We start from the raw sequence: 17,875 nt of genomic DNA on the forward strand, positions 1-17,875 counted from the left end.
AAGGACAATTATGTGGATATATTGAAGCAACATCTCAAGACATCAGTCAGGAAGTTAAAGCTTGGTCGCAAATGGGTCTTCCAAATGGACAATGACCCCAAGCATACTTTCAAAGTTGTGGCAAAATGGCTTAAGGACAACAAAGTCAAGGTATTGGAGTGGCCATCAGAAATCCCTGACCTCAATCATATAGAACATTTGTGGGCAGAAGTGAAAAATTGTGTGCGAGGAGGCCTACAAACCTGACTCCGTTACACCAGCTCTGTCAGGAGGAAAGGGCAAAAATTCATCCAATTTAGTGTGAGAAGCTTGTGGAAGGCTACCTGAAACATTTGACACAAGTTAAACAATATAAAGGCAATGCTACCAAATAATAATTGAGTGTATGTGAACTTCTGACCCAGTGGAAATGTTGTATTTTTTTAAATTTCACCTTTATTTAACCAGGTAAGCTAGTTGAGAACAAGTTCTCATTTACAACTGTGACCTGGCCAAGATAAAGCAAAGCAGTGTGACACAAACAACAACAGAGTTACACATGGAATAAACAAGCATACAGTCAATAACACAATAGAGAGAAAAAAAAGTCTATATACAGTGTATGCAAATGGTGTAAGGAGGTAAGGCAATAAATAGGCCATAGTAGCAAAGTAATTAGAATTTAGCAGATTAACACTGGAGCGATAGATGAGCAGATGTGCAAGTAGTGATACTGGTGTGCAAAAGAGCAGAAAAGTCAATAAAAACAACATGGAGATGAGGTAGGTAGATTGGATGGGCTATTTACAGATGGGCTGTGTACAGCTGCAGCGATCGGTTAGCTGCTCAGATGGCTGATGTTTAAAGTTAGTGAGCGACATATGAGTCCCTTGCTACGGGTGAGTGTTGTTATCATGACCAGTGATCTGAGGTAAGGCGGAGCTTTACCTATTATAGACTTATCGATGACCTGGTGCCAGTGTGTCTGACGACAAATATGTAGTGAGGTCCAGCCGACTAGAGCATACAGGTCGCTGTGATGGGAGGTATAAGGGGCTTTGGTGACAAAAACGGATGGCACTGTGATAGACTGCATCCAGTTTGCCGGGTAGAGTAGTGGAAGCTATTTTGTAGATGACATCGCCGAAGTCGAGGATCGGTAGAATAGACCGTTTTAAAGAAATTAAAGCTGAAATAAATCATTCTCTCTACTATTATTCTGACATTTCACATTCTTAAAATAAAGTGGTGATCCTAACTGACCTAAGACAGGGAATTTTTACTAGGATTAAATGTCAGGAATTGTGAAAAACAGAGTTTTTAAATGTATTTGGCTTGGGTGTATGTAAACTTCCGACTTCAACTGTATGTATTCACTCCCTTTCACAAGTAGACCCATATAAAATATAAGTGGAACCATTTTTAATGTACAACATCTCTCCCGCCAGTGTCGTCAGTTGGTGGCGGTGTGTGATGAGATTCTGTACTGTAGTCCAGAGGTGCTCCTTACCCACACTGCCCAGCTGGAGAGGGTTGACCTGGTGCCTGTCTTCGACGGCGATCACCTGGTAAGTAGGACACTGTCAGTGTCATTCTAATGAACCAATCAGATCTTCGACAGGCTCTGGCTAACCAATCAGAACATCTGCTTTTGAGCCCTGTCTGTATCTCTTACTCTGTCTGTCTCTACCTCCTCTCTACTTCCTGTCTCTACCTGTACTTCCTGTCTCTACCTTGACCTCCTGTCTCTACCTTTTCTCTACTTCCTGTCTCTACCTCTACCTCTTGTCTCTACCTCCTCTCTACTTCCTGTCTCTCTCTCTGTCTAACTAATCAGACATAATTTCTTTACATTCCATTTGGAAAGTATTCAGACCCCTTGACTTTTTCCACATTTTGTTACATTACAGCCTTATTCCAAAATTGATTAAATGAAACATTTTCCTCATCAATCTACATACAATACCCCCTAATGACAAAGCGAAAACAGGTTTTAGAAATGTGTGCTAATTTATTACAAATTAAAAACAGAAATACCTTATTTACAGAAGTATTTAGACCCTTTGCTTATGAGACTCGAAATTGAGCTCAGGTACATCCCATTTCCTTTGATCATCCTTGATGTTTCTACAACTTGATTGGAGTCCACCTGTGGTAAATTCAATTGATTGGACATGATTGTCTTTATAAGGTCCCACAGTTGACAGTGCATGTCAGAGCAAAAACCAAGACATGAGGTCAAAGGAATTGTCCGTAGAGCACAGAGACAGGATTGTGTCGGCACAGGGTACCAAAACATGTCTGCAGCATTGAAGGTCCCCAAGAACACAGTGGCCTCCATCATTCTTAAATGGAAGAAGTTTGGAACCACCAACACCCTTACTAGAGCTGGCTGCCCGGTGAAACGGGAAGAAGGGCCTTGGTCAGTCAGGTGACCAAAAACATGATGGTCACTCTGACAGAGCTCCAGAGTTCCTCTGTGGAGATTGGAGACACTTCCAGGTGGGCAACCATCTCTGCAGCACTCCACCAATCAGGATTTTATGGTAGAGTGGCCAGATGGAAGCCACTCTTCAGTAAAAGGCACATGACAGCTTGCTTTGAGTTTCCCAAAAGGCCCCTAAAAAACTCTCAGACCATGAGAAACAAGATTTTATGGTCTGATTAAACCAAGATTGAACTCTTTGGCCTGAATTCCAAACGTCACGTCTGGAGGAAACCTGGCACCATCCCTACGGTGAAGCATATTGTTGGCAGCATCATGCTGTGAGAATGTTTTTCAGCGGCATGGACTGGGAGACTAGTCAGGATTGAGGCAAACATGAACGGAGCAAAGTACAGAGAGATCCCTGATGAAAACCTGCTCCAGTGAGCTCAGGACCTCAGACTGGGGCGAAGGTTCACCTTCCAACAGGACAATGACCCTAAGCACACAGCCAAGACAATGCAGGAGTGGGTTTGGGACATGTCTCTGAATGTCCTTGAGTGGCCCAGCCAGAGCCCGGACTTGAGCCTGATCGAACAGCTCTGGAGAGACCTGAAAATAGCTGTGCAGCGACGCTCCCCATCCAACCTGACGGGGCTTGAGAGGACCTGGGAGAAACTCTCCAAATACAGGTGTGCCAAGCTTGTAGCGTTATACCCAAGAAGACTTAAGGCTGTAATCTCTGCCAAAGATGCTTCAACAAAGTACTGAGTAAAGGGTCTGAATACTTATGTAATTTTTTAAATATTTTTTTTATACATTTGCAAAAACAATCCAACTGTTTTAGCTTTGTCGTTATGGGGGATTGTGTGTAGATTGAGGAATAAAAAAAAAAATCTATTTCAGAATAAGGCTGTAACGTAACTGTGGAAAAATTATTTGTTTTGAATACTTTCCTGAATGCACTGTTTGTCATCCTGAGTGGCCTTTAGGGATGACTCACGTTCTCATCCTCTCTCTACTTCTATCACACTCTGTACTCCTTATTTCATTTCTGTTTCATCATTCTCTCTGATCCTTTATTCAAACTTCTTGTACACTTTCTCCTCGGCCTAGCTCTCTCGCTCTATCCAATCAGTCCTCAATCGACCTCCTCTTTTGTTATAGGCGTCTCATTTGCTCTCCTTTTCTCTTTGCTTCTCTCTCTCTCCTACGTTTTCTGACGTTTTTTTCCTCAGTTTTTCATTTTCACTCCGTCAAGGTGAAGTTTCACCACCACCCGTAAGCAGCGTTTAAAGATAGGGAAAGTTATTTTTTTCAGGTGGGGGGAAATGACATTCTATGATAAAGTATTGCATGGTTCTAACATGGCCTACTATTACTAACGTGATGAGTAGATTGGATAGTCATAAATTAGGCTAATAATCTAGCTGACGCACTGTTCGCAAAAAATATGGTTCTCCTTTCCTTGTCCTTTTATTTGGACATCCACAACTCAGCCCCAGCTAGAGGGACATTTTCTAGGAGGATCTGAGAAATATCTGACACATCCACAACTCGGCCCCAGCTAGAGGGACATTTTCTAGGAGGATCTGAGAAATATCTGACACATCCACAACTCGGCCCCAGCTAGAGGGACATTTTCTAGGAGGATCTGAGAAATATCTGACACATGCACAGCTCAGCCCTAGCTAGAGGGACATTTTCTAGGAGGATCTGAGAAATATCTGACACATCCACAACTCAGCCCCAGCTAGAGGGACATTTTCTAGGAGGATCTGAAATATCACATCCACAACTCAGCCCCAGCTAGAGGGGACATTTTCTAGGAGGATCTGAGAAATATCTGACACATCCACAACTCAGCCCCAGCTAGAGGGACATTTTCTAGGAGGATCTGAGAAATATCTGACACATCCACAACTCAGCCCCAGCTAGAGGGACATTTTCTAGGAGGATCTGAGAAATATCTGACACATCCACAGCTCAGCCCCAGCTAGAGGGACATTTTCTAGGAGGATCTGAGAAATATCTGACACATCCACAGCTCAGCCCCAGCTAGAGGGACATTTTCTAGGAGGATCTGAGAAATATCTGACACATGCACAGCTCAGCCCCAGCTAGAGGGACATTTTCTAGGAGGATCTGAGAAATATCTGACACATGCACAGCTCAGCCCCAGCTAGAGGGACATTTTCTAGGAGGATCTGAGAAATATCTGACACATGCACAGCTCAGCCCCAGCTAGAGGGACATTTTCTAGGAGGATCTGAGAAATATCTGACACATCCACAATTTTCTAGGAGGATCAGCCCCAGCTAGAGGGACATTTTCTAGGAGGATCTGAGAAATATCTGACACATCCACAACTCAGCCCTAGCTAGAGGGACATTTTCTCGGAGGATCTGAGAAATATCTGACACATCCACAACTCGGCCCCAGCTAGAGGGACATTTTCTAGGAGGATCTGAGAAATATCTGACACATCCACAACTCAGCCCCAGCTAGAGGGACATTTTCTAGGAGGATCTGAGAAATATCTGACACATGCACAGCTCAGCCCTAGCTAGAGGGACATTTTCTCGGAGGATCTGAGAAATATCTGACACATCCACAACTCGGCCCCTAGCTAGAGGGACATTTTCTAGGAGGATCTGAGAAATATCTGACACATCCACAACTCAGCCCTAGCTAGAGGGACATTTTCTAGGAGGATCTGAGAAATATCTGACACATCCACAACTCAGCCCCTAGCTAGAGGGACATTTTCTAGGAGGATCTGAGAAATATCTGACACATGCACAGCTCAGCCCTAGCTAGAGGGGCATTTTCTCGGAGGATCTGAGAAATATCTGACACATGCACAGCTCAGCCCTAGCTAGAGGGACATTTTTTAGGAGGATCTGAGAAATATCTGACACATCCACAACTCAGCCCCAGCTAGAGGGACATTTTCTAGGAGGATCTGAGAAATATCTGACACATCCACAACTCAGCCCCAGCTAGAGGGACATTTTCTAGGAGGATCTGAGAAATATCTGACACATGCACAGCTCAGCCCCAGCTAGAGGGACATTTTCTAGGAGGATCTGAGAAATATCTGACACATGACACACAGCTCAGCCCCAGCTAGAGGGACATTTTCTAGGAGGATCTGAGAAATATCTGACACATGCACAACTCAGCCCCAGCTAGAGGGACATTTTCTAGGAGGATCTGAGAAATATCTGACACATCCACAGCTCAGCCCCTAGCTAGAGGGACATTTTCTAGGAGGATCTGAGAAATATCTGACACATCCACAGCTCAGCCCTAGCTAGAGGGACATTTTCTAGGAGGATCTGAGAAATATCTGACACATCCACAGCTCAGCCCTAGCTAGAGGGACATTTTCTAGGAGGATCTGAGAAATATCTGACACATGCACAGCTCAGCCCCAGCTAGAGGGACATTTTCTAGGAGGATCTGAGAAATATCTGACACATCCACAACTCAGCCCTAGCTAGAGGGACATTTTCTAGGAGGATCTGAGAAATATCTGACACATCCACAACTCGGCCCCAGCTAGAGGGACATTTTCTAGGAGGATCTGAGAAATATCTGACACATCCACAACTCAGCCCCAGCTAGAGGGACATTTTCTAGGAGGATCTGAGAAATATCTGACACATGCACAGCTCAGCCCTAGCTAGAGGGACATTTTCTAGGAGGATCTGAGAAATATCTGACACATGCACAGCTCAGCCCTAGCTAGAGGGACATTTTCTAGGAGGATCTGAGAAATATCTGACACATGCACAGCTCAGCCCTAGCTAGAGGGACATTTTCTAGGAGGATCTGAGAAATATCTGACACATGCACAGCTCAGCCCTAGCTAGAGGGACATTTTCTAGGAGGATCTGAGAAATATCTGACACATCCACAACTCAGCCCCAGCTAGAGGGACATTTTCTAGGAGGATCTGAGAAATATCTGACACATGCACAACTCAGCCCCAGCTAGAGGGACATTTTCTAGGAGGATCTGAGAAATATCTGACACATGCACAGCTCAGCCCCAGCTAGAGGGACATTTTCTAGGAGGATCTGAGAAATATCTGACACATCACAACTCAGCCCCAGCTAGAGGGACATTTTCTAGGAGGATCTGAGAAATATCTGACACATGCACAGCTCAGCCCCAGCTAGAGGGACATTTTCTAGGAGGATCTGAGAAATATCTGACACATCCACAACTCAGCCCTAGCTAGAGGGACATTTTCTAGGAGGATCTGAGAAATATCTGACACATCCACAACTCAGCCCCTAGCTAGAGGGACATTTTCTAGGAGGATCTGAGAAATATCTGACACATCCACAGCTCAGCCCCTAGCTAGAGGGACATTTTCTAGGAGGATCTGAGAAATATCTGACACATCCACAACTCAGCCCCAGCTAGAGGGACATTTTCTAGGAGGATCTGAGAAATATCTGACACATCCACAGCTCAGCCCCAGCTAGAGGGACATTTTCTAGGAGGATCTGAGAAATATCTGACACATGCACAGCTCAGCCCCAGCTAGAGGGACATTTTCTAGGAGGATCTGAGAAATATCTGACACATCCACAGCTCAGCCCCAGCTAGAGGGACATTTTCTAGGAGGATCTGAGAAATATCTGACACATCCACAACTCGGCCCCAGCTAGAGGGACATTTTCTAGGAGGATCTGAGAAATATCTGACACATGCACAGCTCAGCCCCAGCTAGAGGGACATTTTCTAGGAGGATCTGAGAAATATCTGACACATCCACAACTCGGCCCCAGCTAGAGGGACATTTTCTAGGAGGATCTGAGAAATATCTGACACATCCACAACTCAGCCCCAGCTAGAGGGACATTTTCTAGGAGGATCTGAGAAATATCTGACACATCCACAACTCAGCCCCAGCTAGAGGGACATTTTCTAGGAGGATCTGAGAAATATCTGACACATCCACAACTCAGCCAGCTAGAGGGACATTTTCTAGGAGGATCTGAGAAATATCTGACACATCCACAACTCAGCCCCAGCTAGAGGGACATTTTCTAGGAGGATCTGAGAAATATCTGACACATCCACAACTCAGCCCCAGCTAGAGGGACATTTTCTAGGAGGATCTGAGAAATATCTGACACATGCACAACTCAGCCCCAGCTAGAGGGACATTTTCTAGGAGGATCTGAGAAATATCTGACACATCCACAACTCAGCCCCAGCTAGAGGGACATTTTCTAGGAGGATCTGAGAAATATCTGACACATCCACAACTCAGCCCCAGCTAGAGGGACATTTTCTAGGAGGATCTGAGAAATATCTGACACATCCACAACTCTAGGAGGAGCTCCCAGCTAGAGGGACATTTTCTAGGAGGATCTGAGAAATATCTGACACATCCACAGCTCAGCCCTAGCTAGAGGGACATTTTCTAGGAGGATCTGAGAAATATCTGACACATCCACAACTCGGCCCCAGCTAGAGGGGCATTTTCTCGGAGGATCTGAGAAATATCTGACACATGCACAGCTCAGCCCTAGCTAGAGGGGCATTTTCTCGGAGGATCTGAGAAATATCTGACACATGCACAGCTCAGCCCTAGCTAGAGGGGCATTTTCTCGGAGGATCTGAGAAATATCTGACACATGCACAGCTCAGCCCTAGCTAGAGGGACATTTTTTAGGAGGATCTGAGAAATATCTGACACATCCACAACTCAGCCCCAGCTAGAGGGACATTTTCTAGGAGGATCTGAGAAATATCTGACACATCCACAACTCAGCCCTAGCTAGAGGGACATTTTCTAGGAGGATCTGAGAAATATCTGACACATGCACAGCTCAGCCCCAGCTAGAGGGACATTTTCTAGGAGGATCAGCCCTCAGCTAGAGGGACATTTTCTAGGAGGATCTGAGAAATATCTGACACATGCACAGCTCAGCCCCAGCTAGAGGGACATTTTCTAGGAGGATCTGAGAAATATCTGACACATGCACAGCTCAGCCCCAGCTAGAGGGACATTTTCTAGGAGGATCTGAGAAATATCTGACACATGCACAGCTCAGCCCCAGCTAGAGGGACATTTTCTAGGAGGATCTGAGAAATATCTGACACATCCACAACTCAGCCCCAGCTAGAGGGACATTTTCTCGGAGGATCTGAGAAATATCTGACACATCCACAACTCAGCCCCAGCTAGAGGGCATTTTCTCGGAGGATCTGAGAAATATCTGACACATCCACAGCTCAGCCCAGCTAGAGGGGCATTTTCTCGGAGGATCTGAGAAATATCTGACACATGCACAGCTCAGCCCTAGCTAGAGGGACATTTTTTAGGAGGATCTGAGAAATATCTGACACATCCACAACTCAGCCCCAGCTAGAGGGACATTTTCTAGGAGGATCTGAGAAATATCTGACACATCCACAGCTCAGCCCTAGCTAGAGGGGCATTTCACAAACGCATTTCATGCAATTCTCCATTACTTTATTATCTATGACTGGAGACCATTAGCATACTCTTTAATACCACAAAATGACAGGGAATGCTGATCAGCTGACACTGACGAACTAAGCTCAATAAAAACAACCTTGTCTTGAATGCAACCATCTAATCGAGGCCTATGAAAGGGGAGATGCATATTGTAGGCTATGACGTCTATCTAGCCTGGAGGAGGAAATGATTGTCCTAAAAAACTTGGCACGGACTCACCTAATGATAAAGACAGTGAATATGCGCCACAAAATCAACTGGAATATGCTCTCTGCTATTGTGGCAATAAGACTGCTGGCTTAATTGCCTATTGGGAGTTTTTCACATTTTGATAGCCTAACTAAAGACCATCTGATCTTGGTCTCCTCTCTTTTGTGTTTTTCCCACAATTTGTATTTTTAAATATTGTATTGTGATAGGCTTACGCCTATTTTAGTTGCTTTTCACTGACAGCCGCAAATCAATGATCAGCTCTGATATTTGCTACACGCGCTGCCCAAATTGTAGGCTTCCCAAACTCTGTGCTTCCAGGCTGTATGCGCTTGTGATTTTAAAACAATCCTCAGCTATTAAAAAAATAAATAATTTAATAATAAAAAGCAAATGATCCTCTGTGGCAGATCATGCTCTCTGGTGTAGTGTTTTGAAGGATTTCATTTATTTTTGTTAGGGGAAGCTTTTGGACACGCCTCCTATGCCACCACTCCTATGCCACCACTATCAATCAAATGTATTTCTGAAGCCCTTCTTACATCAGCTGATGTCACAAAGCGCTGTAACAGAAACCCAGCCTAAAACCCCAAACAGCAAGCAATGCAGGTGTAGAAGCATGACCAAATGTATGTGGACATCTGCTCGTCGAACATCTCATTCCAAAATCACGGGCATTAATACGGAGTTGGTCCCCCCTTTGCTGCCATGACAGCCTCCACTCTTCTGGGAAGGCTTTCCACTACATGTTGGAACATTGCTGGGAACTCGGTAATGAGTGTTGCAACAGAGGACAGACGTTTTTTACGTGTTATATGCTTCAGCACTCGGCGGTGCCATTCTGTGAGCTTGTGTGGCCTTCAGCACTCGGCCGTGCCATTCTGTGAGCTTGTGTGGCCTTCAGCACTCGGCCGTGCCATTCTGTGAGCTTGTGTGGCCTTCAGCACTCGGCCGTGCCATTCTGTGAGCTTGTGTGGCCTTCAACTTCTCGGCTGAGCTGAGCTCCGAGACGCTTCCACTTCACAATAACAGCACTTACAGTTGACCAGGGCAGCTCTAGCATGAAAGAAATGACGAACTGACTTGTTGGAAAGGTGGCATCCTATGACTGTGACATGTTGAAAGTCACGGCGCTCTTCAGTAAGGCCTTTCTACTGCCAATGTTTGTCTGTGGAGATTGCATGGCTGTGTGCTTGATTTTTATACACCTGTCAGTAACGGTTGTGGCTGAAATAGAAAAATCCACTAATTTGAAGGGGCGCCCACTGTGGGAGAGCACCCTCTGACCAGAGCACCCACTGTGGGAGCACACCTTCTGACCAGAGCACCCACTGTGGGAGCAAACCCTCTGACCAGGGCACCCACTGTGGGAGCGCCCGCTCTGACCAGGGCACCCACTGTGGGAGCGCCCCCTCTGACCAGGGCACCCACTGTGGGAGCGCACCCTCTGACCAGAGCACCCACTGTGGGAGCGCACCCTCTGACCAGAGCACCCACTGTGGGAGCGCACCCTCTGACCAGAGCACCCACTGTGGGAGCGCACCCTCTGACCAGAGCACCCACTGTGGGAGCGGCCATTTTGTATTGTTGTTTTAAAGAAGAAGAAGAAGAAGAGGGAACAAAAAGTAAGATGACAGTTGGGCGATGTGACCTGTCAGAGTGATTGGTTAGAATAGATCATTTGGGGTCATTGTTAATAGACCTTGGCTGACTGGGGCTATCTTCTGGGAGCAAGGTAATGGTTGTTGAAGTGGAGAGAGTGATGACTGCAGTCTGGTGCGTGTCACATTGCACTGCAGCGATTTAAAAAAACCCTGTTGTGTTTTAAATGCATGGGTCCACTGGGACATGAGCTCACTGATGTGTTTCAAAGGCAACATGCAAAGCAGCGATCGCTTTCACCTTATCCAATGAGAGTTATGGAACCAGGTCTGTCTCTCATCCTCCCATCATCACGGCTTTCTCCCTTCATCTTCAGGCAACAACTGGGCAGTGTTCATTAGGGCAGCAAACGGAAGAAAACAAACTGAAACAGGGAGGGATTATTATATCATGTTCAATTAGAATCGCTTGTCTTCGCTTTTCATTGCAAAACGTTTTGCTTCATTGTACCCTAATGAATACAACCATTGAGTCTGAGGGGACGTGGTGGTGGCCTTTCACATTCAGATCTGCTCCAGTCCATAAGTATAAAAGCCCCAGGAGTCATGTGATGTATATTGATCACGGTTGGGCTATGCATGGTTCCCCTTACCGTGCCTGCGCAAATATCAATAAGGACCCCAAGGGAAAAGTGACATACAGGTAGATAGATCACTATGGGACAGGTAGCCTAGGGGTTGAAGGGAAACTCAACACAAAAATACCTTTAGATTTTTGTTTCAGTAGTCCATTGTTGATATAGTCCCAAAATCTTTTCCATGTCAGCAATCAAGTTTTCAAGATGTACAACTTTCAAAATAATCAAATAGATCTTGAAAACTTGATTTCTGGGACTACTGTATATCAACAATGGACTAATGAAAAAAATACCCAAATATTGTTTTGGTGTGGAATGCTGGGCCAGTAACCAAAAGGTCGCTGGTTCGGAATCCGCTAGCCGACTAGGTTTTATATGCATATGTCAATGTGCCCATGAGCAAGGCACTTAACCCTAATTGCTCCTGTAAGTCATTCTGGATAAAATCATCTACTACACGACTAAATTGACAAATGTTAATGTTATCAGTATGGGCATACAGGTAGATCACTATTAATCATTATATTTCCATGACAGGTGAAAGCTATGATCCCTTATTGATGTCACTCGTTAAATCCACTTCAGTCAGTGTAGATGACGGAGAGGAGACAATTGAGACATGGATTGTGTATGTGTGCCATTCAGAGGGTGAATGGGCAAGACAAGAGATTTAAGGGACTTTGAACATGGTATAGTAGTAGGTGCAGGGCGCACCGGTTTGAGTCAAGAACTGCAACGCTGCTGTTTTTTTCACGGCCAACAGTTCCCCGTGTGTATCAAGAATGGTCCACCACCCAAAGGACATCCAGCCAACTGGACACTCGATATTAGGAAGGTGTACAGCACTCAGTGTACAGCACTCAGTGTACAGCACTCAGTGTACAGCACTCAGTGTACAGCACTCAGTGTACAGCACTCAGTGTACAGCACTCAGTGTACAGCACTTTTAGAACTGAAGTAGAATGAATTTCAAGAGATGTTTGGGGGTTTGATTGCTGTGTAAGATGTTTAATTATGTTGTGACTTTTGGCTAATTAATATTCAAGATAATTGACTGATTAATTACTGGAAAAATGAGTTGATCAGACTTATTTGATTATTTATTTGATTTGGTTATCCTATCAAAATGTATCTGAGGGGCACCACTACGGGTTGGATTATAGAGAGGCCCTTAAATTAATTCTCAGTAGTTATCGTTAACCGTTATACCATGAATCTTATATTAACAATAGGCTTAGTCAACAGTGAATTTAATATATTCTGATTCTGAACAGTTGAGAAGCTCTAAAACCTCAAGCACCCAATTGCTTGCAAATGAACTCAATGCCACAAATAATTCACTGAAGGTTTTATTCTATCCTTCCCCCTCTCAACCCTGTCCTTCAGAGCCCAATGGGCTATTACCATTACATTTTCAATGCACTTACTCTAAACAAAACCCAATAGGAGTAATGGCTTGTATTTGCTTGACATGCGGAAGTCTGGTGTTCTGAATATGAGTGTGTGTGTGTGTGTGTGTGTGTGTGTGTGTGTGTGTGTGTGTGTGTGTGTGTGTGTGTGTGTGTGTGTGTGTGTGTGTGTGTGTGTGTGTGTGTGTGTGTGTGTGTGTGTGTGTGTGTGTGTGTGTGTGTGTGCGCGCGCCCTTGCTTCAGTGTGTGAATACTGTGTATTTAAAAATGCAATTTGTTAGCTAACATCAGTCTGCCATAGAGGGAGAATTAACAAGTGCTTTGTAAAAAAAAACACAAATATCAGGGGATTACCACGCTAGATAGAATCAGTAGGAAACATGAACCTCATGGCATCGTCTGTAAGCCAGTATAATCACAGTATAATGATGCCTCTATTAACTATAAAGGCGTAATGTTTATCACAAGCTGTTAGTGGGAGGGCTGTTTGCACTTCATACCGCTCTGGGCAAAAGTAGTCCAGTATATAGGGAATAGGTAGCCATTTTGGATGCACCTACTGGCCTGGGACGGCAGGGTAGCCTAGTGGTTAGAGCATTGGACTAGTTACCGAGAGGTTGCAGGTTCAAATCCCCGAGCTGACAAGGTACAAAATCTGTTGTTCTGACCCTGAGCAGGCAGTTAACCCACTGTTCCTAGGACGTCATTGAAAATAAGAATTTGTTCTTAACTGACTTGCCTAGTTAAATAAAGGTAAAATTTAAAAAAAAAGGTAATGCACTGGCTGTGTTAGAAATCTTACTATGTTGCACATGTTATTTTTCTATTTATTTATTTAACCTTTTATTTAACTAGGCAAGTAAGTTAAGAACATTCTTATTTACAATGATGGCCTACCCCAGCCAAACCCTAACCCTGTTGATGCTTGGGACAGCCAAACCCTAACCCTGTTGATGCTTGGGACAGCCAAACCCTAACCCTGTTGATGCTTGGGACAGCCAAACCCTAACCCGCTCTATGGGACTCCCAATCACAGCTGGTTGTGATACAGCCTGGAATCAAACCAGGGTTTGTAGTGAATCCTCTTGCACTGAAATGCAGTGCCTTAGACCGATGTGCAACTCGGGAGTTATCTAGATTTATTAGTGGGGATTTAGTGTTGTGAAAGAGAATGGCTACTTAAATTAGGGAAATGATCGTAGGTGAAATAGCTGAGTGAAATGTCTTGGTTGAAGGAGGTTGCATAGTTAGGGCCAAGAGTTTTTTTTTTTACCATGTGACCTGATTATGGGGGGGGGGTGTAACTCAATGTACTTTAAAATGACTGAAACCATATTGAAACTGTAGAAATAAAGGACCTCCATTCATACAGTATCTTGACTCTCCAGCTCGCTAACAATCACCTAAATGAAAGCTAGGCAGTCAGGAAGCATCGCAAAAAAATATTTATTTTATTGATGACGAGGGAAATATAATCAATTTTCAGTGTGGGCCCGCCAGACCTCGTTGAAGACCAAACACAGCTCCTGGGGCTAAATGAGGTGGACACACCTGCTCTACAGGCTGTTACTAGGCCCTGGAGTTTTTCTTTGTCAGGTGACCAGGAAAAACTCTTTGCACTACACATATTGTTTACATATAAGCAACTCCATTCCGACAGTAAAATCCATCCTGACTCGGTTATGTCTGAAACTAGCCTGGTCCCAGATTTCTATGTGCTTTTGCCTTCTCCATTGTCATTGTTTGGCATGACAATTCCATAAGAAGTTTGCAAGAGAGCAGAAACCAACTAGCATCCAGGCTAGGATACTAACTCCACTGAATCCGCTTTAACAGTACATTGAAGTAATGATTGATGAATGAGGTTTATTCGGACTTTATAGGCTGGGGTTTGGTTATACTCACCCAGTCAGATGAAGGCTTGCCAGGGAAAGGAGAGGGAACAGCATTTTAGTACAATCTCTCCTCTGGGATAGCCTGCCTGGGATAAAGATGTTGATAAAGATGGCTACTCCTAATGGAGTCTATCTGAGGCATTCTGGATGCCATCTAACTTCAGAGCGAGAGATTCCATTTGTTTATTATTAGGATCCCCATTAGCCGACGCCAATGGCGACAGCTAGTCTTACTGGGGTCCATCTCATAACGAGAAATACATTACAGACAAAATACTTTAAAATTGACATACATTTACATGAGATAGAAGGGAGTTCCATGCACTTATGATACTGTATTTTTCCCTGAATTTGTTCTGGACATGGGTACTGTGAAAAGACCCCTGGTGGCATGTCTGGTGGGGTAAGTGTGTGCATTGAGTGTGGCGTCAAAAAAGCAGAGTATCTCTTTATTATGGACAGACCTCTTCCCCATCTTTACAACCATTGAATATATATGTTTTGACTGTGACAGTTTACAATCTAAGGTAACATCAAGTGATTTAGTCTCCTCAACTTGTTCAACAGCCACACCATTCATTACCAGATTAAGCTAAGGTATAGAATTCAAGGAATGATTTGTACCAAATTACAATGCTCTTAGTTTTGGAGATGTTCAGGACCAGTTTATTACTGGCCACCCATTCCAAAACTGACTTCAATTCCTTGTTAAGGATTTCAGTAACTTCATTGGCTGTGTCTGCTGACACATATGGTTGAGTCATCGGCATACATGGGGACACACATTTTGTTAAATGCCAGTGGCAGGTCATTGGTAAAAATAGCAAAGGGTAGAGGGCCTAGAGAGCTGCCCTGCGGCACACCACACTTTACACGTTTGACATTAGAGAAGCTTCCATTTAAGAAAACTTGCTGAGTTTTATAGATTGATAGATAGATAGATACATCTGAATCCACAATATGGCAGAGGTTGAAAAGCCATACAGTAAGATTTCTCAACAATAGGTTATGGACAATAATATCAAAGGTTGTACTGAAATCTACCAGTACAGCTCCCAAAATCTTCTTATCAATTTCTTTCAACCAATCATCAGTCATTTGTGTCTGTGCAGTACATGTTGAATGCCCTTCTCTATAAGCATGCTGAAAGTCTTGTTCATGTTTACAGGGAAATAGCAGTTTATTTGGTACGCAATGACTGACATGACAAGAACGAAAACTGATGATGCACTACCCAATTTAGAACTTGCACCTTGCATTGAACCAGTTAAGATCAAAGGTCAAAACGCAGTGGATGTCACATCCATCATGAGGCTGTAGTGTGCTGTGACTGTCATACAGTCTCCAATAGTTGTGTATCTATCTGCTTATCTTTGGCAGTCACCCTCGGACTTCTGTGACAAGATATTAGCTGGGGACGAGGTGATCCAAGTCAATGACCAAATAGTGGTGAGTATATTGTGCACACACACACACACACTGGCTGAGTCTGGCCCAGCCAAGCATGATTAATAATAATTATGATTATGACTGTAATAACGTTATCTTCCACAGTGGAGATTTGATCTGATAGTCATTGTCATTATCCGAGATCAAATCTAATGAGAGAGTTGAGCCATCAAGGTCTTAATAGTGTAACTCAAGAGACCATGGGTGTTAACTGGTAATATAATTTACATATCGCTATAAGAATTGATTCCATGCCATCTAATTGATTTATTGGAAAAATGTATCATAAGCAAAAAGTGAATCAATGGTCCCAGATCTGTTTATGCTGTCTTGCCAGTCCATGACCATAGGAGTTGGCTACAGTGGATGGCACAAACGAGATCTCAGACCAGGCTATATCAATGCTGTACAACATTGGGATTTCCATTGTGCTGAATGAATAGGTTGCACTGTATGTTATGACGTGTTACTTTCTTTTTGTCATGTTAGTGTAGGTCATAGTAGACTTGTCTTGAAGTAGTAGTTCAACGGTGCTTGATTGAGTTTGTCTGGAGCAAATAGAACCAATGATTGAGCTTGTCTGGAGCAAATAGAACCAATGATTGAGCTTGTCTGGAGCAAATAGAACCAATGGGAAAAGCCCCAAAAGTACAAAGCCCACCCATTTGGCACTGCAGGCAGGCTCTAGCACAGGGGTGGGCAACTCCAGTCCTCTGATTGGTGTCACAGTTTTTCCCCAGCCCCAGTTAACACACCTGTCTCCAATTTAGCCTATACTATTCAATTCCAGGTCTCGGTCATTATGAATAATCTGGGTCTATATAAACTACAAGTCCTGTGGTGCTGTGCTCTGTCAGGTTGGCTGGAGCAGGAATAACCTGTTGAAGAAACTACAGGAGAACCCCAGTGGGGTGACCCTGGTCCTCAAGAAGGTCCCCGTGTCCCTGAATCTCAAAGACACACCCCAACAGCCCCCCTGCCCAAAGGTTGGTTATTATACAGTATGAAATACACACACGTGCATGCATACACACACACACACACACACACCACATTCTTATTTTCTTCAGGCCCATATTCATCACTACATACGTTCAACACTCCACCACACCACCACAGACTGGACCCAGGATACATAGGATCAATACTCACTAGTTCATCATAAGTGACTTTTTCCTGACCACTGGTACTGACATAACATACGGTAATACTTTCTGGAAGGACTAGGAAAAAGGAGTGTTTGTGTAATGTCTATAAGAGGAGGCTGGTGGGATGAGCTATAGGAGGATGGGTGCTCATTGTAACATGTAACAAATGGAACGGAGACCCTGGACAACCCCCTGTTGTTCTCTGCATACATCAAAGCAGTGACTCGCTCCTGCAGGTTCATGCTCTACAACATCCGTAGAGTACGACCCTACCTCACGCAGGAAGGGGTCCTAATCCAGGCACTTGTCATCTCCCGTCTGGACTACTGCAACACTCTGTTGACTGGGCCATGAAACACCTGCAATTTATCCAGAATGCTACAGCCCGCCTGGTGTGCAACCTTCCCAAGTTCTCCCATACCATCCTGCTCCTCCACGCTGAACTCCAGTCGAAGTTTGCATCCACTACAAGACCATGGTACTTGCCTATGGAACAGCAAGAGGAACTGCCCCTCCCTAACTTCAGGCTATGTTCAAACCCTACACCACAGCTCGAGTACTCCGTTCTACCACCTCTGGTCTCTTGCCCCCCCCCACCGCTATGGGAGGGCAG

General features: G+C 44.3%; 1 protein-coding gene across 3 annotated transcripts in view; it reads left to right on the forward strand.

The window, feature by feature from the left end:
• The window catches only part of LOC112262078 (connector enhancer of kinase suppressor of Ras 1), a 121,689-nt gene that overhangs the window by 48,422 nt on the left and 55,392 nt on the right, over window positions 1-17,875 (forward strand). For all 3 annotated transcript variants that reach the window (XM_042330184.1, XM_042330185.1, XM_042330186.1), the window contains exons 6-8: window positions 1,428-1,547; window positions 16,046-16,114; window positions 16,972-17,100. In XM_042330184.1, the coding sequence (XP_042186118.1) occupies window positions 1,428-1,547; window positions 16,046-16,114; window positions 16,972-17,100 (318 nt within the window). The remainder of the gene's footprint in view (window positions 1-1,427; window positions 1,548-16,045; window positions 16,115-16,971; window positions 17,101-17,875) is intronic.

Source organism: Oncorhynchus tshawytscha, linkage group LG11 (genome assembly GCF_018296145.1).
Source record: "Oncorhynchus tshawytscha isolate Ot180627B linkage group LG11, Otsh_v2.0, whole genome shotgun sequence".
In the NCBI taxonomy this organism is placed as follows: domain Eukaryota; kingdom Metazoa; phylum Chordata; class Actinopteri; order Salmoniformes; family Salmonidae; genus Oncorhynchus; species Oncorhynchus tshawytscha.